This window comes from Anopheles arabiensis, chromosome 2 (genome assembly GCF_016920715.1).
Source record: "Anopheles arabiensis isolate DONGOLA chromosome 2, AaraD3, whole genome shotgun sequence".
Lineage (NCBI taxonomy): Eukaryota > Metazoa > Arthropoda > Insecta > Diptera > Culicidae > Anopheles > Anopheles arabiensis.
Window position 1 is genome coordinate 25,123,338 of NC_053517.1, and position 22,120 is coordinate 25,145,457.

General features: G+C 46.4%; 3 protein-coding genes across 3 annotated transcripts; 1 reads left to right on the forward strand and 2 right to left on the reverse strand.

Moving 5' to 3' along the window:
- Positions 1–396: 396 nt before the first annotated feature.
- Positions 397–2,110, forward strand: LOC120908312. Its single transcript, XM_040319224.1, has 2 exons — positions 397–651; positions 719–2,110. Exons 1-2 carry the CDS (start codon positions 570–572, stop codon positions 2,023–2,025), a joined length of 1,389 nt encoding a protein of 462 aa, XP_040175158.1. The 5' UTR covers positions 397–569; the 3' UTR covers positions 2,026–2,110.
- Positions 2,111–2,189: 79 nt separating this feature from the next.
- LOC120908302 (eukaryotic translation initiation factor 3 subunit A) lies at positions 2,190–6,466 on the reverse strand. Its single transcript, XM_040319218.1, has 3 exons — positions 6,247–6,466; positions 2,819–6,082; positions 2,190–2,733 (listed from the first exon to the last, which is right to left on the reverse strand). The coding sequence occupies exons 1-3, from the start codon at positions 6,293–6,295 to the stop codon at positions 2,672–2,674; spliced, it is 3,375 nt and encodes a 1,124-aa protein (XP_040175152.1). The 5' UTR covers positions 6,296–6,466; the 3' UTR covers positions 2,190–2,671.
- Positions 6,467–17,020: 10,554 nt separating this feature from the next.
- On the reverse strand, positions 17,021–18,560 carry LOC120894571. The gene is made up of 2 exons (XM_040297230.1): positions 18,470–18,560; positions 17,021–18,283 (listed from the first exon to the last, which is right to left on the reverse strand). The coding sequence occupies exon 2, from the start codon at positions 18,276–18,278 to the stop codon at positions 17,193–17,195; it is 1,086 nt and encodes a 361-aa protein (XP_040153164.1). The 5' UTR covers positions 18,279–18,283; positions 18,470–18,560; the 3' UTR covers positions 17,021–17,192.
- Between the last annotated feature and the right edge of the window lie 3,560 nt (positions 18,561–22,120).

Sequence of the window (22,120 nt, forward strand, 5' to 3'; positions counted from 1 at the left end):
CCAAAATAACTAATCACGACACCAAATCTACTCTTAAAAATAAATCCAATCAATGCGTCTATTCACGAAAACGTTTCACGTTTCTTCCATCGGAACGCCAATCATCGAACAAAACCACTCGGCGGACAACTGCTTCCCACAGCAACTGATAAGAAACAGGAGGGGAAACATCTTCCTTACGCGCTTTGGACGACCTTCCCGATAGAAACAAACCACTCTTCTGGCGAGACTGTCGTTCCCGATTCGGCAAGGGACTGACTGACTGTCCCGGGGTATTATATTCACGGGCACGCACGCTTGCGGCTGCCGACCGAGCGGCTGAACAACTGATAATGCTGATAAGATGCGAACGTTCATCCCAACGGGCACGTTGATCGTGTGGCGTAGCGTGGTGAGCCGCGGGCAGCCGATCGCCAGTTGTAAATCGCCATCGGACGCATTAGCTTCAATTGGCTGGATTGTGTTGTGGCCCCGAACCATATTCACCGTGTATACTTTGACTCTCTCTCTGCGTGTGTATGTGTCTTTGTGTGTGAGTGTGGTGGTTTTGTATTGACGATCGCATGTGAATGACGATGGCCAAAGCGGTAATCGCTCTATTGTGGATCAATTTGATCTGCCTTATCAGTGTGGTAGTTTGCACCCCCGACGGTATGTAGCAACGTGGAGCGCTAGCGCCCGTTTTCACTCACTTTGCTCACTTGATTTTATTTTACAGCCTGGCCCAACAATGGTGGCCGTTCGACCGTGGATCAGGAGCTCGGCGAAAGCATGCTCACGAAGCAGCTGTTTGCCATCATCGATCTGTACAAGCAGGATGATCCGGTCGGGCTGCCGGACGCGTCCATACCCGACCCGATGCCCATCCCCGAGATCCGGCAGTCGTTCTCGTTCGCCAAGATGCATCTGCGCAATGTGCTGGCCCGCGGCATGTCCCGCTTCCGGATTCGCTACTTTCACACCGAGCTGAGCCGCATGTCCGTGACGGCGCTGGTAGCGATCGACGAGATCACTGTGAATGGCAACTACACGATGAGCACGTTCTTCAACCGGGCCGAGGGCCCGTTCAACGTGGTGATGCGCAACGTGCTGACCAAGGCGAACGTTTCGCTGGCCGTCGAACGGGACGGCACGCTGCGCACGAACGACATCGAGCTGGACATTGCGTTCGACGACATGGCGATGGACTTCCAGAACCTCGGCTTCATGGGCAGCATCTTCCAGAGCGTGGTCAACTCGGCGTCCAATCTCGTGTACGACACGATGAAGCCGTTCATGCTGTCCGAGGCGTACACGAAGATCCGGCACGAGGTGGACAGCCGGATGCTGAACATTACGGTCGAGAACCAGTTCACGCTGCCGAACTCGATCGCCCCGCTCGACATGGCGATCGGGGAGATGCGGCGCATCGTGCGCAACAAGGGGCTGGATCCGTTCCTGGTGCCGGACTACAACAATACGGCCGGCATCTTCGGCATGCAGACGTCGCACACGTGGATCAGCGGTGGGTCGAGCTTCTACCGGTACGGCGACATCTCCGTCACGATGCAGAACAACACGGCGACGGTCGGTATGCACGTGGCCACGCAGCGCATCGTCGGCTCGACCCAGTGGACGGTGTCGATCGGGCGCGGCATGCTGTCCCATCCGGGCCGGGCACAGTTCACGGTGGAGCACATACGCGTCGCGTTTCAGATCGAGCAGCCGCTGAACCTGGCCAAAAAGCTGAAGCTGCGCGACATCCAGCTGGAGCTGGGCAACATTCAGGTCCGCAGCGATGGGGCCGGTACGTTCGATTACGTGATCGAGGCCGCGGTCAACATACTGCCGAACGTGCTGCGGTACCAGATCATGGATGCGATCGAGAACCCGCTGCGGATGCGCATCCAGGAGAAGCTGGACTGCATCAATACGGAGGCGCTGGTGCGGAAGTACGCGCTCGAGTACGAAAAGCACGGTATCGATATCGATTTGAAGGATTTCGAGCTGTGCGAGCAGCAGGTGCCCGGGCCACGCGGGGAATAGGGAATGATTCGTGAAGTAGAGCATATTGATTGCTTTACACTGAGGTTTAATTAATAAAGAGTTCTATTCGCTTCGAAATGGTTAACGGCGGTACCTGGGTATTTTACGTACGATTCTTTTCGTTGAAGTCATCACGCAGGATATAACGTTGATAGAATGGATGATTTTGTTGGATTCATAATAATATTTTATTTTGAAGTTACCTAAAGCATAGTTGCTACTCCAGCCCACTCAAAAGCCCATTTCACCACTTCCGTCCCTAGAAGGATACGACGCAATTGGGGTTGCGATCTGTCAGTGAGTAGAATGCAGCAGCGCTAATAGCCGCGGACAGCGCACTACTGCCATGGGGCAGGACCGTAGCACATCGTAAAATGTTGAGTAACCTATGCAACAACTAATGCGCCAATGCACATGATGCTTACATGCTTACATATTCCAAATACAAAAGTTGCAACACATCCGATGTTTCCCCGCAAAATTGGTGTGCACTAGTAGTAGTAGTAAGTAGATATCATATAGTCGGCGATGCGTAATGGTTAGAAAAAAGAAAGAACAGAATATGGTTCCACTGTTGTGTTTTAAAGTTACTCGCTTAACTAGACGTCACGAACGCAAGCAAGCGCGCGCTCACACGCACTACACTCTAGCGGTGCTTCACATCCGTCCATCCTTCCTCATCTGGGCCGGCGTTGCTGCGGGGGGGAACTGGGGGAAAGTTGCCAAAAAGGAAAAACAAACCAATCAATAATCGCGGCTCCACCGGCAGTGGCATGCGGACGGCTACACTTACCATTTTCCTGAGCAGGACGTGCTTCGCGCTGGGGTCGATCCTCTTTCTGCTTGGGTGCCGCATCCTGCCGGGTGTTGCGCCAGGTATCCTGCCGTCCTTCGTCCCTCGGTCCCCGACGGTTATCGTCGGCATTGTCGGCCGGTCCGCGACGCCAAGTATTGCCCCGCTCGCCACCACCACGTGGACCACGGTCATCGCCACGGCGATCATCACGGCGATCATCGCGGCGATCATCACGACGATCATCACGGCGATCACGGTTGAATCCGCCACCCGGACGATCATCTCGCCGGGGAGTGCCAGTTCCGGCTGGTGCATCACCTGGACCACCACCACGGCGAATCGGACCACGATCTTCGCGCTCACCACGCTCTTCGCCACCACCACGACGAATCGGTCCACGATCGTCCTGACCACGACGCATATCGCCACCGCGACGCATACCACCAGCACCACCACCATCCTTCTCGTGATCTTCTGGTCCGGTGCGCCACTTATCTTTCGGGCCAGTTTCTCCGCCCCGTTCGCGCGGTCCCGGCCCGTACCGGCCCGAGCCCTGCCAGACGTTCTTCTTCGGCTCGTCGGCGGCAGGATTGGCGGGAGCTGCGGCTGCCGGTCCTTTGCGCCAGCTTTCCTCGGGCTTCGGTTCGGCCGGTCCCGCTGCAGGGCGGCGCTCACGGCGCCCGTCCGCTTCCTTCATCTGCTCCAGCTCTTCCCTTCTTCGGCGCTCCACCTCCTCCGCAATGGCGAGCTGCTTCTCCGCCAGCTGGCGGTTCTTCTCGTCCTGTATGCGCCGCTCCTCGGCACGCCGCTCGCGCTCGATGCGGTCCGCCTCCTCCTTCTGCTTGCGCAGCTCCTCCTCGATGCGACGGCGCTCCTCCTCCTTCTCCTTCAGCCACTTCATGCGGCGCTCCTCGCGGCGCTTGACGACGCGGTCGGCCAGCCGGCGCTTACGCTCCTCCTCCAGCGCCTGGTTGAACTGCTTCAGCTTCTCGGCGAACTGGTTGCCGCGCTCGTTCTTCAGCTGCTGCCAGTAGACGTCCCGGTCGGGCAGCATGCGCTTCAGCCGCTCCTGGCACGCTTCCGCGTTCTTGCGCTCGGCGATGGCCGCCTCGATGCGGGCCGCTTCCTGCTTCTCCCAGAACTCCTTGTCCTGCACCGACCGGTCCTGCAGGTACTTCTCGATCAGCGGGATCTCCTCCAGCCGCTTGGCCCGCTCGAAGTAGTCGATCTTCTTCTCCTGCGTCTTCAGGTTGTTCTCGTGCGCCTTGCGCTCCTTCAGCCGCTCCTCCGCCTCGCGCGCCGCTATCTCCTCCGTGTTCAGCTTGCGGATCTCTTCCTCGTCCAGCTTCTTCAGCAGCTTCTGGCCCGTGGCCGTCTGCTTGATCTGCTCGATCTTCTCCTTCATGTTGCGCTCCTTCATCATCTGCAGCTCGTTCTCATGCCGCTTGCGCTCCCGCTCCTCGTTCTCCGCCTCGAGGCGGCGCTGTTCGGCCAGCTTCTGCATGCGCACCTGCTCCTCCTGCAGGCGCAGCTCCTCCTCCTCGCGCTCCTGGTTCATGCGCTCGATGTACTCCTTGCGGTCCTCGATCTTCTTCTGGCGCTGCAGTATACGCTGGTGCTCCTTGTCCGCGTTCTCCTCGTACTGGTGCACCATCTGGGCGCGCAGCCGCTCCCGCTCCGCCTTCTTGCGGTTCGGGTTGATCGTGGCGATGGCGCGGTGCAGCACCACCGACATATTGACCAGCTGCGAGCGGATCTGCTCCGACGGCATCGACTGCAGCGTCGGCCCGTCCGGGTGGTCCTCCCGCTGGCTCTCCGATAGGTCGGTGCCGAAGTGAACGCACTCGTTGCGATGATCGATCGTAATCTGCATATCGTTGTGGCGCACACAGTCCACCAGGATGCGCTCCAGATGATGGTAGTCGGCAAACTTCGCCAGCTCCAGCAGGCGCGGGAACTCGATCGTCTGGTAGACCTGCGAAATTTGACGCACCAATCGCACCAGCGTCACGTCCTTCAGCGCCTGAATGTACTGGCCGTACACCGAGTTCGGGTCGGCCTCAATCTCGTCCACAATCTTCTGCACCTGATCGCACAGATTGAGCGGATCGAACTCCACCTCCAGCAGTTGGTAGAGATGGCGGAACTGGGGAGCCGCCAGCTGCAGCACGTTCAGACGGATCAGCTCCTTCAGCAGCAGTGCACGGGACGGCGATTGCTGCAGGCCGAGCAGGAATGCCAAGCGCTGCGCCTTCTCCATCGGACTCTTGTCCGTTTCGATGAACCGATCGAACTCGGGGTGAGCCGATGGCAGCGGAATGGCCAGCGTGGCGATGAGCACGTGCGTCGTCATGCGCTGAATTTCCTCCGCCGTTACGTTCTTCTTCATGTCGCGCGACAGCTGGAACAGTTTCAGCAGTGCCGACGCGTGGAACAGCTGATTGCCCGCCTTCCAGAACACCATCGCCAGCTTGGTGTAGTACAGGGCCATCGTTTTCGGCAGCGGCGTCTTCTTGCTCAGCTGCATCAGCCCGTGAATGTCCTCGATGGCCTTGTACGCCTCCAGCCACAGCTCCATCTGGATGGCCGAGTCGAGCTGGTGCAGACGCGTCTCCAGATTCAGCTGCTGCGTTTCCGGCTTCGAGATGGTGACGTTCGCCGTCTGGGACGACACCTTGCAGATGTCCTCCAGATGCTTGCGCAGCTTCTCGCACAGCTTGCGGAACTCCATCTTGCGGTTGTACTTCAGACAGAACTGGAACGCCATCCGGGCAATGTCGTGGTACAGCGTTTCGCAGTGCGAGTTCACCTTCAGCAGCTCCAAGCACTGGCAGTAGCTTTCCCACAGGAACTTTACCCACGGCAGCAGGATCGTCCGGTCGGAACGGTCCTGCGCGTCCTCACCGCACACCGCGCTCATCAGGATCGATTCCGGCGTCGCCAGATTGTCCAGATCGTCGATGTCCACGGTCGCCTGGGACGACTGCTGCTGCGCCTGTTCCGTGCGTTCCTCGGCCATCTTCAGGTAGCCCCGGATCACGTTCTCCAGCGAACCCACGTTCACCAGCTGGAACATGTTCCGGTACTGGAACAGACCCTCCTTGGCGATGTGCGACTTCTTCAGCTCCACGCACAGGTCCAGATACTTGAACATGACCGGCTCGATGATCGACTCGGACCAGTTGTAGTTCCATTTCTTCGCCCGGAACACCTCCTGAAGGGTGTCCAGGGCACGCGCCTTCTTGCCGACATCGATAAACTCTGCAAAGAAAAATGCGACCAAAATCAGCCCGGCACAAACAAACACACACACCGATACGCCTCAAAACGTGGACATTTGACGTGTCGTCCATATTGGAATTTGTACAGGCCCAGCCGTCCCGTTCCCTTTCCACCACGCACACACGCACGCACACTCTACTCACCGTTCGCTCTTTTCAGAGCGTTTTCCGGACGTTGCACGTATCGGGACATTTTACATTCGTTTGCACTTGGTTGCTACTCAATGGATGCTGATTTGCAAACACTTTTCCGGCACGGCGAGGTGCGTTTAATCGCTTTTTTACGGCGAAAGTTGCAGACCGTTCGGTCACACCGTATGAATCGCGTTTTTAGACAAATCGCGAAAGGAGGAAGGCAAAGCCAGAGTGACCAGAAATACAGTAGAACGTCGATTATCCGGGCAGCTCGGGACCGAACGGATGCCGGTTAATCGATTTGCACGGATAATGGTCTAAGTAATGTCAAATTCATATAAAATTAAAAAATTCACTGGTTTTATGATTAATTCACCTTGAATTAATCGGTTAATCGTTAGTAGAATATTATTTTAATCAATAACTAGGTAAAAGTAAGGCTCAGCCCTCTACGTTACACTAGCGTTACGCGTAACGCCTGTTTATCACCAACCCAAGCAGCATTTTTGAACACCTGTTTTAACCGCCGTGGATGAGCAAATTAATAGCTTATCATGTCTTATTATTGCTTATTTTTACATGATTATTAGAAAAGCAACAATTTTTGAATAATCATAAAAAAGAACGGCAAACCTAATAAAGATAAAACTCATTGATACTTCATGAGTATAAATAAATTATAGTATTACCACCGACAAACCGACGTGACACTGGCGTTACAAAAGTGTCCCACACGAAAGTACTGTCATTTACCAGTGAGGCGATCACTTCTGTCAAAGTAAGCTCTGTTCACTGCTGCTTCGATGTAAACAACTTTTCTAAATACAAATTGCGAAGGAATTGTGAGTCACGATTTTGTGAGAATTATTGGACAAAACACCCAGGAAAATCATTTTGTAAGTTTCCAAATCAATGCAAAAGATGTGAGAAGTACATAAAACAATACACATTGGAATTTGCGAAGAAAAACAAAAATGGAATTTAGCAGTTTCTTCTCTGCGTCAGTGTAGTAAGCGAATCATTATAGAGATGGTGCTAGTGTTTAACGTATTTTCATTTGAAATAAGGAGACAACTTTTGAAGCTCATTTTGTTCGAAGTGTCACGTCGGTTTGTCGGTGGTATTACTATTAGGCCATCATTTTTAACAACAATCAGAGCTGTAATAACTTCATTTATTATAATTAATAAAAATATTATACACAAGAAAGGGTTACTTATAAAAAAATTATTTATTTTCCCAGCTATTGATAAAGCAGGATAATGAAATACATACATATCTTTATTAACTTCATTAACCTAACTTTTAAAAAGAGCCCTCGCACCTAAAGTAATGTTTGTTCAAAATGGCCGGAACAATAGATTGAATAGGTAATAATTATATTTCACATATACAATTTATTTATAAATGTTTTTAATATTTTATATTTTCTAATCATAGGAAATGTTACTCCAATTGAAAGCTTTTGGGATGTTTATGAACTTCTTTCTTTCAGACTATTTTTCATAAATCATAATGGAACAATGAAAAATATTGAACTTTTGATTTACTCGTTATATAAAAATTAAATCTCGTAGAAATCGATTCATCTTCAAGCAATTAATTTTTTTTTATCGCAATTTAAAATATTTTTTATTCAAATAATGTAAACTGGTCAGTCGCCTGGATGACAAAACTGTAATAAAAATGCTGCTTGGGAATATTTTAAGAGATGTAACGCTTCTCCAATGTAACGTAGAGGGCTGAGCCTTACTTTTACCCAAAAAACCGGTTGTTCACTTGACTATCGCTGCAAATGATCGTTATACGTTTGAACAGCTGTCACATTTATGCACACGGTTAAGCCGCCCGCCGGTTAATCCGTCCTCGGATAATCGACGTTCTACTGTACCGATTTATCTGTATTCCTACCGATTTTTTATATGCCTACCGATTCACAGATGAGCCCCCTAAAACTACCGATTTTTCATTAATCCTACCGAAAATCACAGATATTTGATTTTTCAGTGGTTTAAGCTTAATCTGTGGCGCTTGGGATGCTGTTTCAAGGATCGCTATCCTCATTTGTTACTCATTTGTTACGCGTTCTCAACATTACTCCTGCCGAAAACCGCCTAAATAACCTGGCCACACTGTTTTTGACGTTGGAATGTCGCTGCATCTCCCTCATTTTCTCTACCCCTCCTTTACTCGCATTACAGTGCTCGCTTCGAAGTGAGCCCTCCTTCCTGGCTTCCTCTGATCAAACAAGTAGTGGTGGGAGCTCGGAATCGGACCTACCCGATTCTGATTCCATGTTCGGAATTAATTCCGGACCCGATTCCGATGATCGAAACGATTTCAATTCCAGGATCGATTCTGTAGCCGATTCCGGAGTTGACTCCGGGGCCGATTCCGGAGTCGATTCCGGAGCCGATTCCAGAGCTGATTCCAGAGCCGATTCCAGAGCTGACTCCGGATACGATCCCAGAGTTGACTCCGGAGCCGATTCCGGAGCTGACTGCGGAGCCGATTCCCGAGTCGGCTACGGAATCGATTCCGCGGTCAGAATCGGCTCCAGAATCGGAATTGAACTGAGAATCGAAATTTGCCCCAAAATTGACTCCAGCATTAGAATTTGCTCCGGAATGTGAATTACATCTTGAATTGAAACCAAAAGTTTTAGAAGCGAAATCAGTCCGGGAATCTCCATGAGAAATGATCTTTTACAAGTAAAATATGGTTTTTTGCGGTTATCAATACTTAGCTCATAGGAGCCAATTCCGATTCGAAAGCCGATTTCGAATCCGGATCCGATTTCGATTCCGGAGTCGATTTCGAAACCGTTTTCTGTTCCGAAATCAATTCTGGAGCCGATTCCGATTCTAGACCCGATTCCGGCACCTATTCCGGAACCAATCCCGGAATCAATTCGGATTCCAGAGGCGATTCCGGAGCGGATTCTGGAATCGATTCCGCAAATTGATTCCGGACCTACTATCCGGAATCGATTCCAGAAAAATGCGGAGCTAGCCGTTTCCGACAAAAACTTCATTTTTCATATCACTACAAGGAACCCTGTCTTTTCCACTTGCTAGTGTGAGTTGTGGATGTGTGAGTTATATTTTGCCAAGTCATCAATGGTGGTGTTCGTGTGTACGTGAAAACGCTGTGCTTTAAATTTTGCTAATTCAAACGCACGCTAGTAACGCCAGTTGAAATTTAAAAGTAGTGAAAAGAATATATTCCATGCAGAAACGATGGCTTCAAATTGCGACAGAAAGTCCGGAAAGGTGTCCAGAGCAAGCAAACGCCTTTTGTTAAAATTCTGCAAGGAGTTGGAGCAAGAATGCGTCGGTCAAATGGTAGCTGAGCCAGTGGCATCGGGTAAGTAAAAAAAAAAAGATTACAAGCATCGTTCTAACATGCTTGATGATTTTTACCATTGCAGGAAGTCGTGCCAGTGACGTTGCGCCAGAATTAATCCTCCCGGCAGCTACGGAACATTCCGAACCGATGGGTATGTGGCAGCCATTATATGCTTAGTGGTTATGTGCTAATTTATGTTCGTTACTTTCAGACACCTGTGCACCGGTTTTGGAAGATTTCGAAGACTGCAGCGAAGAGGAAGAACGACCGACAGAATACGGCCACGGCGATGAGGACAACTCATCCGATGGTATGATGGAGGAGGAAGAACAACTTTTTGATGAATCGTTAGCGGATGTTTCGTGGGAGGATGGTCTGCGACTGTGGGCCCTCGAAACAGGGCAAACCCACGAGGCGATGAATCGGCTGTTGCGCCATCTTAAAAAAAAGCCGGAGTTTAAGTCGTTGCCGAACGATGCGCGCACTTTCCTGAAGCCACCGGAAGATGCAGTTATAAAAACAACGATAACGCAGATTGATGGTGGAGAGTTCTGGTACCAGGGTGTAGGAACTTGTTTGAAAAATTATTTCCGGTAAAGACTTAGTGGCTACAAAACTAAGTATTCTTGTGCTGCTGTATCTAATTTTTGTTAATATTCTAGAAACTTGCCTCCTATTGACGATGGATTTGTTATCGATTTTTTCTTCGATGGCTTACCGCTGTACCTGAACGATAATAAACAGTTCTGGCCAATACTTATGAAAGTATTCAACATACCGAATATGCCCGTGATGCCGGTTGCATTATTTTTCGGATTATCAAAACCTGCATCAGTCGACCAGTATCTCGAAGATTTCGTTGAAGAAATGAACGAGCTACAAAAGAACGGTTTGATGATGCATGGTCGGACCTACTGGGTGAAAATTCGATGCATCATTGCCGATACGCCGGCTCGTGCTTATATAAAGGGTGAGTTATTAATCTATAACATTCAAAGTTCAGCATTGATGTTGATGTTTATTATTTCGAAATTGTAGGTGTTAAATCGCACAACTCTGTAAGCGGGTGCTTAAAGTGCACAATTACAACCGAAAAGTGTGATCATTCTTCACACAGGTTCTATCCGTATGCGGCGTTTTCCCAGCCAAGAGACCATAATTCTTTTTGCAACGAACAATATCCGCTGCATCAAAAGTTTTTAACGGCACTATCCCGTCTGTACGGATTAAATATGATTTTAGATATTATAGTGTCGGATCGCCTGCACCTCATAGATGAAGGCGTTTTGGGTAGATTAATATTTCTTTGGACCAGCGTATTCCCCGGGCAGAAGTTTAGGATGTCCAAATTGCAGCTGAAAATTGTGTCGGAACATCTGCTCCAAATCCATCTGCCTTCTGATTTCAGACGGCAGTTACGAAGCCTGAATCTGAGTCAAGATAGGAAGGGCATTAAACTGAAATCATTTCTGCAGTTTGTGGGATTCGTTGTTCTCAAAGACAATTTGAGCGACGCTGTATACCAGCACTTCATGTTGCTGTTTGTTGCGACAACATTTTTATCCACTGCATATCATAAAGACCGTTGGATGGATGCAGATAAATTGCTGCACCAGTTTGTGGCAGAATACAGTAGTCTTTATGGCCCAGAATTCGTAAACAGCAACGTACACAATCTGTTGCATGTTTACGAGGAGGTGTTTAGATTCGGTGAACTGGGCACTATGTCTTCCGAAGAGTACGAAGAATATCTCCGCAATTTTCGGCAAATGGTGTTGCATAGCAAACGACACAGTTTGGCGCAGGCGGTGCAGCGTTTTGCCGAGCTGCAACGTATCAATATTTCAAAAAGAATGCATTTATCTTCGACCTCAGGACCGGCCAGTAAATCAGTCGGTAGATATACCGAATGCACCATACGTCCCGGGTTGTTCCTTAGAGACAATTTCCGGGATCAATGGTGTATGTTGCACGACGGAACTGTGCTGAGGTACGAATCAGCCTCCATAGAAGGGTGTGAACTGATGATTCACGGGCATCGGTTTACACAGCAGTATCCCTTTTTTGTGAAGCCGTATTCGTCCTACGAGCTAAACATACACGCTGCAAATCTGATTCACATGAATACAAATGAAATGTGTTATGTTCCCAGCACCAGTATAATGTGCAAGGTTGCTGCTGTCGGAACCAATATTCAGGGAGAATATGTGTTCGTGCCTTTACCACATACATACCTCATACCGGCGACAAAATAAAACATACTGTTAACAATAGCTTGCCTTCCGTTATATTCTAAAAGGATCGAATTATAGTAAGAAAATATTAAATTATGTTATGAATTGGTACCGGTCTCCTGGTACAGTCGCGACAACTCGCGGCAACATACCCGTCATGGGTTCAAGCCCCAAATGGACCGTTCCGCCATACGTGTAGAACTGATTATCCTGATATGGGGGAGGAAGGGGGGGGGGGTTAATCCATAAGTCACTGAAAGCCAACCCCACAGTGGTAACAGCTAAAGAAGAAGAAGAAGAAGAAGAAGAAGCACAAGATGTATTGATGCAACAGGCATCACTGATCATATGGAACGAGACATCCACGAGCCGCTATGCTCTAGCAGCTCGCGTCCTCTATCGCGCCCTGCAGAAAATTATGGGAAAACGTGATGCTGCTGCTACGTGGCGGATTCCGATAGATATTGCCAATCGTTCCGTGTGGTACCAACGACCCAGGTTCTGCATCAGTGAATCCGGCGGAACATACTGTGGGGCATCGGTAGAAGGTAACCTAATTAATAATAATTCTAAGTACCTATTGAAAACCTGATCATTGAAAAACTACACTCACAAAACTCATCAATGGAACACTTATCACCATCACACCCCACACTATTCTTAATACCGTCCAATGTGTAATTTTCTCTTCTGATCTTAAACACATGAAGGATGAAGAAGTTCTTGACAATTTAAAAGATCAAAAAGTTACTCAAGTGCGTCGTTTTACTCGTTCGGGCCCATCTCGTTTTTGCTGCATCATCGCAGCGGCCATCGCGTTGGCACCAGTCCCCGTGCTTGCGGGACACCGCGAACGATTTGGGTCGCCACCGCCGCCAACACCGAGGCCCCCGGCTGCCGTCCCATCATTGGCGACCACATGGGCAGCCGAGCACACACTCTCGGCGACAAGGGAGGTCGTCGGGCTGCAGCCCCAGCAACACCAGCAGCACCACAGGCGAGGCAGCTTTCCGCCTTGCTGCTGGAACATCAGATGGGCGTCACATCCGCCCATGCTGCAGCCCCAGCACATCATCGGGCGAGGACGCATTCCGCCCAGCTGCAGTGACAACAAGGATCCATCGGCGACGAGCAATACCGCCCCGGCTCGAGCTCAGCACATCATCGGCGAGGCAGCAATTCCCCCGCGGCTCGAGCCCTGCCTCTCACTACGGCGACGTAACATTCCGCCTCGGCAGTACACAAGGATCAGCAACGCACAGGTTGCATCGGCTGTAACACAGCAGCCCCACATCGGTGCGAAAGTTTTCGACCTGGCTGTAGTCGAACGGGCGTCGCCAATTGCGCCCCGACTGCAGCCTCAGCATAAATGAAGGGCGATGAGCCATGCCGCCCTGGCTGCAGCCCCGTTGCAACGGGACACATTTTTCCCCGGCTGCAGCCAAAGCATCGTAGGAGGGCGAGGAACCATGCCGCCCGAGTATTTTCATCTCTGCCGCCCGTCATCGAAAAAAAAAATACATCACTGCACTGGGGCAAGGATCATCATCATCATCGTAATCATCATCGCGGCATCATCATCATCATCGTGGCATCTTTATCATTGCGGCATCATCATCATCGTGGCATCTTTAACATTGCGGCATCATCATCAGCGTTATCATCATCGTCACCATCATCGCCGTCACACCATCGCCGCCGTCCCAGGGAGCGGCACAGCAGCAGCATCACCGCCGCGTCATCGCCATCGCGGTGTGGGCCGAGAGCAGCAGCAAGCTGCACAGCGCGACAACATCGGGGTCCCCACATCTTGGCAGCATCGGCCGGAAGGGTTCACCACGCCGGTATTCCCTTGGTGGAATACCCCCGCGTCGGTTCGAGCCCTTCGGTACTAAAAGGGGGAGATGTTGTGGGCAGCCGTGCCGACCCCTGGACTTGCCGTGGCAGTTGCGCTGCCACCGGTCAACGTCCAGGAGGACGACAGTGTACACGCACACTGTCGCACACACTAAGCAGCGCAAGGCTTGTGCCGAGCGCCGCACGATTAGAGTGTGTTTGCGAGCCGAACGCGGCTCGGTGCGGCTGGTGCGCGGCCACCGCACTTGTGATTTTAAAGTGTGTTGTATCAGTTCTGTTAATTGTGTTTTATTATTTATTTTGTATGTTTAAATAAAGTACAATAGTGTCTAAACATAACAATTCTCAACTGTATACCTAAACATTGCCTCATAACTGCTCTCTCTCTTGGTCAAGTTGTGTCTCCCAATCCACAAACTAACGTTGCCCCTTTCACTAAACCCGATTCTAGAGACGAAGAAATTGCCAATCTTAAAAAAAACAAAATGAAGAACTTTTGAAACTTAAACTTACTCTTAAACTTACTCCACCTGTTGCCAAAAGACTCCATCCGTGGACTCCACCCCTGACCCAAAGGACGAAATTATTGCCCAGCTTAAACAAGAAAATGCTAATCTAAATAATAAAATTGATTTAATAACAGAAACTATCAAAAACATGCAAATTGAACAAACCAAATTGATTAACACTTTTAATCAAAACAAAACCACAGATAAAGTTAAAACAAAAGACCAATCCGAAGAGTCTGACTCTTCTTGCTCCTCGTCACTTCTGGACGGAAGCAAAGCGACCTCTTCAAATGCGCTTAAAAAACGAGCCCTCTTAAAGGGCTCCTCTTCCTCCGGGGAAGAAACCTCCCTCCCTCCCAAAAAAAACCCCTGCCCAAGAATCCCCCCCTTCTCCCATCCATATCCCTTCCTCTTCCAATCCCCCCAACTCCGAGGGAGAGGAGCCCCTTCTCTCACCCGATAATGCTCCATTCATCAGCATTGTACCTGTGGAAATCCCGGTTCTAATACCCGTGGCCATATGCTACAGGACTATTTTGATACCTGTAGCATAGAGGTCATTCATAACACCACAGGCACACGTACCTGTCCCACTAGTAGAAAAGGTACTATTTTAGAGTTTTGTGCTCTCTTCTCCTCTATAGCTTCTAGTTTTTCTGTTTCCATTTATAACGATACCCATGGCAGTGATCACCACCCGCTTTTTGTCCCGCCATCAACTAACGCTCATCCCTCAAAAACGTCCCAGGTGGAAATATGAGGAGGCTGACTGGGAAAAGTATAAAATAGAAATGACCCTTGGATGATCCTCCTTCGCTTACACGTTTTACAGACACAATTACAAATGCAACCTTAACTAGTATCCCTCTTACAAAGGGTACAGTTGGCAGAAAATTTGTCCCCTGGTGGAATAAAACAATTGCCCTTGCAATTAATACGCGACGAACAGCAATCAAGAGTCTTCAACGCTCAAAAAAAAAAACAATATTTTTACACCGCTCTTGGCCGACCAATACCAAGAAGCCAATCGGAAATCAAGAGAAGCGGTCAAATTTGCAAAAAATCTATCTTGAGGCAAATTTGTTTTTAAAATTAACCCTAAGACAACCACCAGAGTAATATTCCAGCAAGTTGCAATTTTATCCGGTAAAAACCACAAATCAACTCCAATCCTTCTAAAAACAGAAAACTCCATTATTCCACCAACAGAAATACCTGAGCCTTTAGCTAGATACTTTTATGACACATCTGCAACACATAATTTTCCATCTCATTTTCTAACCCATAAATTCATCTCTGAGTCCAGAGCCCTTCCACCCATTGACGCTTCCGACCAAAATTACAATAGTCTTTTTTCTCTTAATGAGCTTGATTAGGCTCTTAATAAATGCCGTGGCATGTCTTCAGGCCCGTACAACATTGGTTGTCCAATGCTTCAAAATCTCCCTTACCGGTCCAAAACAGTCCTTCAGATTTACAACAATATTTGGTCTTCCGGGAACATACCGGATGACTGGAAAACCTATTTCACAATTCCCATTCCAAAACCCAATAAATCACCACATGCAATAGATAGCTACCGGCCCATTTCTCTCCTGAATTGCATTGGCAAAATCATGGCGAGAATGGTAAATAGAAGACTGACACAAGAATTAGAAGACTGGAACCTCCTTAGTACCAATCAACACGCCTTTAGAGGTGGGAAAGGTACTGAGACATATTTTGCCGAACTTAATGAACTTTTAGAAACACACTACCCCAAAGGCCACCACATCGACTGCGCAATATTAGATTTATCAAAAGCTGGCGACATACAATTCTTGAACAGCTAAATTTGTGGGGGTTTGGAGGTCGCATTACAGCGTACCTTCAAAGCTTCCTTTCAAATCGCACATTCAAAGTTTTAATTGGAACTCAATCTTCTGACCTGCATGTCCAAGAGAATGGTGTTCCCCAGGTGCCATTCTCTCTCCCACTCATGTATGCTGATGATATAGTTCTTGTCTCAGCATCCAACAATAGAACCGAATCACGCACATCTTTACAAGAAGGGGTCAATATAGTTGAGAAATGGTCACGATGGACAGGTTACACAATTTCACATTCCAAATCCAAAATACTTCACAACTGCAATAGCAAATATCATACACTAAAACCCATAACATACAATAACTCAGTAATACCAAACACACGCACAGCCGATATCCTAGGAGTGACTTTTGATCGTCACGAAGCGAAGAACCGTATTAATCTTTTCAGAATGCTTGGAACCGGTCAACATCGCGCCTCCCACCAAACTCTACTTCAAATCATCAATAGCTGGCTTCTACCTAAACTACTCTACGGAATCGTAATAGTCTCCCGGCAACGGGAAAATTTCCAAAAACAAATTGCACCCCTCAATCATACCGCCATCCGCTGTGCTACTGGGGCGTTCATCACGAGCCCCATAGCATCACTTCTGTGTGAAAGCGGACCTCTTCCCTTGGACCACATCATCACCGACAAGATAGTAACAGCTGCTGGTCGGTATAAGGTATTTTGCAAGCCACAAATGGCTTGCAAAGAAGATTGTTAGACTTTAAGTATATAAATGTTCAACCGATTAAAAGAGGCGAATGAGGCACAATGGCTCACAGTCTCTATAAAAATAAAGAATCAAGATGCTGAAGAGCGGAAGGAATGTGTCGAATTTCTGCTCCACATAATTTCTGGGGAAGTAAATTTATCGCAAACAGTGTGAATTTTGATAGATAGAAATTATTTATTCCGAGAGGTACATCATCTACAATTAAATTAATAGAATATTGAATAAAACAAGATTAAAAAGTCCTAACTCAATATACTTCAATGTATGTTATAAATCCAAAAAAAAAAACAAAATCTTTTACAAAGAATCCAACAACAAAAATGGCGATAAAAATGAAATTCTTATATGCCTCCCATTAACTAGTTTGTTATATAAAATATCGACCTACTATAACCTCATAACATAATGAACTCAGCTCTACAAAGTACTACGCCTAGCCGCATTGGACGGAGCGTAACGCAATTTTTTAAGAAAAAAATCTTTGACTCCCAAGTAAGTGGTGGTTTGCCGTTCGTTGGTACCTATTTTCGCGAACAGATCCAACATATTTTTTAGTTTTCTAAATTCAATTTTTTTTGTCTTGCCCGACCATCCACACAGCGCCAGACCATCGGGAGTGAATAATATATCTTTGGCCTCGTTCATACGCTTATGGGGCACCAATTCTACAATCTGCTGATGCAACCAGCTGCTCACATCTTTCATGTATGCTGGGTCAGCCAGTTTCTGATCAAATTGTGTAATATCATTTTCTGTGCTCATCGGGGTCACCGAAAAATGGTCTGGCAGTGTGAAAGTGGTTATAGGAGGCTTTTCGCAAACCACATCCTTGATTTGTTCTACCTCCACCTGGATCACTCCCACTACCTTGCGGAGGATTAGCCCGTGCGTATCTTGCTGCTGCTGGCATTGCTGCACTTTTTGCAGAATTTCGTCCAGCTTGGCTTCCTGGACATTTTGCTGCTCCCGCAAGCCCGCCTCCAACCCCTCTAGCTTCTTAGTAATTATTGCTAGCATGCTGGAGCTGGACTGCTCTTGGCCTGAGTAGGATTCATTCGACTTCGGTGGGGCAGGATTCTGAAGGCCGACGGGTTCAGGAATGGACACATCGGGCTGAATACTGTATGAATGGGACCGCTCAGGCGAAGGGCGCAAAAACTTTACCTCCAAATTTTGCCGATACGGTGTGGGAGCAGTTGAAAGTTTCGTCAGCATCGTTTTTACTCCGTTCGTTGTGGTGGATGTTGTTGTTGTTGCTATTGTTGTTCCCGTTACTAATATCCTTGGTGCTGTTTTCGTAGTTGTTCTAGGTTTGGCGGCTGGACCTCTCCTGCATTTAATTAGGTTTCGGAAATAATCATTCTGAATGCCACTTGCCGGCGTTGTAGGAGCTGTTCCGATGTTTGAGATCAGTGGTTTTTTTTCAGCCCCGCTGAAACCCGGACTAGCGGCAACGCCATAACCATCCCACGGCAATTGTCGCTTGTTGTTGTTTGAATCCATATTTTCTGAAAGGATATATGTGAAATGTTTGATTACTATGCCTCATAACACTCGACTAATGGCCTCATATTGGCGATGGAATTGGCTTCATCGCAAGCATAATGGCAAACAATACGCCAGCAAACCACTTATATAAGTGAAGAATAGCCACTTTTTCCGCGTCAATGTAACAAACAATATAAAATACTTACAGATTTAAATGTACAATTAAAAATAGATAACAGCTTCAGCAAATCAGCAAATCAAACGCGCAATGGAAGTGAATGCTCCCGACCAAGGTGTGTTTATAGAAGGTGAATTATCAGCCGGTGCCATCATCATTTGGAGCGGGGCCACGGAGGTGACCAAATGCTGAAATATTTTTCAACTTTGTCAAAATTGAAAAAAATTTAAACAAGAACGACAAAAAGCTAAAACCTCTGAATATCTTCGATATTTTGTTCAAGAAGTACTAAATAGGTACAGTCTGTTCCCGAGTTACACGGTTCTCGACTTACGCGGTCTTCTAAATTTGACAGATTAAATGTCAGTACAATTTGTCAATTCCAATTTGCTTCAAGTTAGGTATAAATGGCATTTTAGCTAACAAATTGAAATCGCTTAAAAGCCAGAAATATTAGAATTTTCTACACGAATTATATCAAATAAATGATAAAATGTATAAAAGTACTAAATTCAACAAAAACTCGGAGTAATCTATAGTATTATTGTATATTATAGTATCAATAGTAAAAACGTGCATTTCAACATACGCGGATATTCGAGATACGCGGATTCGTCGGGAACGCAGAAACCGCGTAACTCGGGAACAGACTGTAAAGAGTAAAGAGATCTGTAAGAGATCTGCCCTCTCATTGCCAGGGATTCCGCAACGAGCAGGTAGCCAGACAAGCGATATTTGAAACTCTTTATTGAACAAAGAGCTTAGTGTTTGTAGATTTTTTTTACAATAATCAGAGCTCATTATCGCCTAAACGGATTTCAAAGTTTCGACAGCACTGAGACTGTCAGTGAATATATAATATTGATCCGGAGGACTCGCGTTTGTTAGAAGCAACGCGTAAAATATGGCAGCCAACTCTGCGACAAATATTGCGCATGGATGTCTCAATTTGAAGAAGGCTTGTTTGGTATTGTTTCTTGTTGAGATGGCCATACTTGTTCACAAAAATGCTGGGAACTGTCCTCCAGCGAAAATCATTTAGTATGTTCTTTGTTACCTCTTGCAAAGAGGAATCAGTTACCGAATGGGAATTGTAGAACTCCGGTAGATAGGCGCAGCTGATTGCTTGTGAAGCACTAGGGTTAGCCTGTAACAATACAAAATCCTGATATATCTTCATGATTTTGCAATTAGAACCTGCCTCTTGTAAAGATTTGAGATTATCAATCACTAGTGGATTAGATACTGTGGATCGAAGCAGAAAGCGAAGCGATAATAGTTCAAAACGTAGTTTTAGCAGCATCACTCCAGAAATCACTTATAGGGACATTGAAAAGACTAATTATGAGTGGATTTCATACATCTAAGCGCAATTCAAAGACAACGATATTGTATACCCACGTAACATTTTAAATCTTATCATAGTTTTAACATTGTTGTTACGGTTATTCCATTAAGCCTCCTTTTTTCATTTGAATGTCTTGTATGACTGTTGGATGCATTACAAGCGGGGCACTCAGGTGCGCTCTCCGCGAGAGCGATCTCTCGTCGGCTGACGAGCACGAGTGCCCACCGTCTCGGTACCGATGGAGATCGATCTCTCGGTACCGATCGGCAACGAGAGGGAACGTAGGGAGAGGTCGAGAGAGAGAGAGATTAGAAGAGATTAGGGGGCATTCGGGTCCGCGACGCGTTCGGAGCAACAGCTCACCATCCTCCCGCGTATACGTGTAAAACACATAATAGGAATAAATATTTTAATATAATAGAACACAAAAATGACCTAATAAGAATATAATAAAACTCTCTTAAGACTGATAAGGCCCATCTACAGAATTCTGTTAAGACTAGGTGTTAAAACCATTTCTAGACCTTTAAGATGTGAGGCGTAAATAAATTATCAAAATTACAGCTTATTGCTATGGATATGTTCTTGTGACGGAAATGAAGTAATGATTATGAAGTCATAATAATGGTTGATAATTATTTGATAATTATGATGTTGTCTTTTTTTTTCTGATTCGGAAATCGCTCGCGGATGAGCAGAAATCCATACCAAGAAAATTTCACTGTTGAAATACAATGTAAAAATTAAAAAAAATCAAAGTGCCTTAATAGTAAGCTATTTTTTAGTATAAAAATAAATTATTTTAAAAATATAGTTTTCATCGAAACGCCCTCAATTTGCACAAAAAGCTTTTTCAAGGCTGTGGCATAATAAACATGACGGGATTTTTTTTATGTTATTTTTCTTTTTGCCTTGTAAAATATGAATTGGTTTATCTGCACATCAACATGGCTGACACATTTTGGATACACAAATCAACAATCTGATGCATTCAAATGGATTCCATTAGCTTAAGATCAAGAGGACTTTCTTGATCTCAAGTTCAGTCGATATGTAGTGCTGTATGTGTGGCTAAGATAGTTTTAAACAGCACATAGCTTTAGTAAGCACTTGTGGAGATTAACAAGTTTTAAGACTCTCCACGCACAGGTAGTGTCCGAGATACGTGGATCCTGGTATATGCAAATCTACACAATCGTGGATTTCTGAATTTGACAGTTCTTTGCACAAATTTTATTGATTTGATACAATATCAGTTAATAGCAATATGATTGAATAAAAACCACCCACTGCAAGCAAAAGAAACTTAAATACAGGTGTCCCCCGAGATAAGACTGTATTTGGGACCGAAAAAATGTCCCAAAGCAAGGCGTAAGTCGAAATAGTCGTATGTCGAATATCTGTGAATATAAAGTTTATAACCGAAATTGAAGTGTCGGAATCTATGAAATCGTATATTTTATTTAAAACAATATACGATAATGTATTATTTTTCCTCCAAAAGCCGTTTACACAATATAGATATTCAAGATGGGGGAGTTGTGGAATCTGAGGAAATATGTTTGTATCGGTTATCTGCACAGAAATTCAAAAATAACTACTTTTAACTGTCAAAATAAAAATCGTCGTATCTGCGAATCGTTGTAACTCGAGAGGGTCGTAACTCGGGGTACGCCTGTATTTAATGGCTAAAAACCGCTTCTTCACGATTTGCGTTAATAGCGTATCTCAGATACTGCCTACATAGTTTGTTCCAAGTTCCCTTCATTCAAGACTTAATAAGCATTTAATAAGATCAGTTGATCTTGATGTTCCAGTCTCAAATAACAAGTCTAAATACATGCTTAAGAATACGTTTACTGGATGATTAAAGCCAGGCGTCTTTTAAGGCTTATAAAAGTCTGTATATAGTCTTACAATCGCCTTCAGAACGTTTAAACGGTTTAACAACTTTAAAGACTGTTAAGAATCTTTAAAAGATATGTTAAAACTGTGTGACTTCTATTATAGTTTTAACAGACAGTCTTATAATTGCCTTCAGAACGCTTTGATGTTTTAACAAATTTAAAGACTGTTAAGCATCTTCAAAATACATGTTAAAACTATAAGGCTTAGTACACTCATAGTAAAGCATTCTGTAGACATGTTTAAGTGTAAAAGCTATAGGAAATGTTTCATGCGTTCTAGTTTCATTAAATGCGTCTTGGATGCCCAATGGAAACATATGCAACCATATTCCAAGATGGATAAAATCGTTGACTTATACAGTATTAGGAGATCTATAGGGTGTTCGCCCCACCAGAACCCCATGACTGTGTATTTAAAATCTCT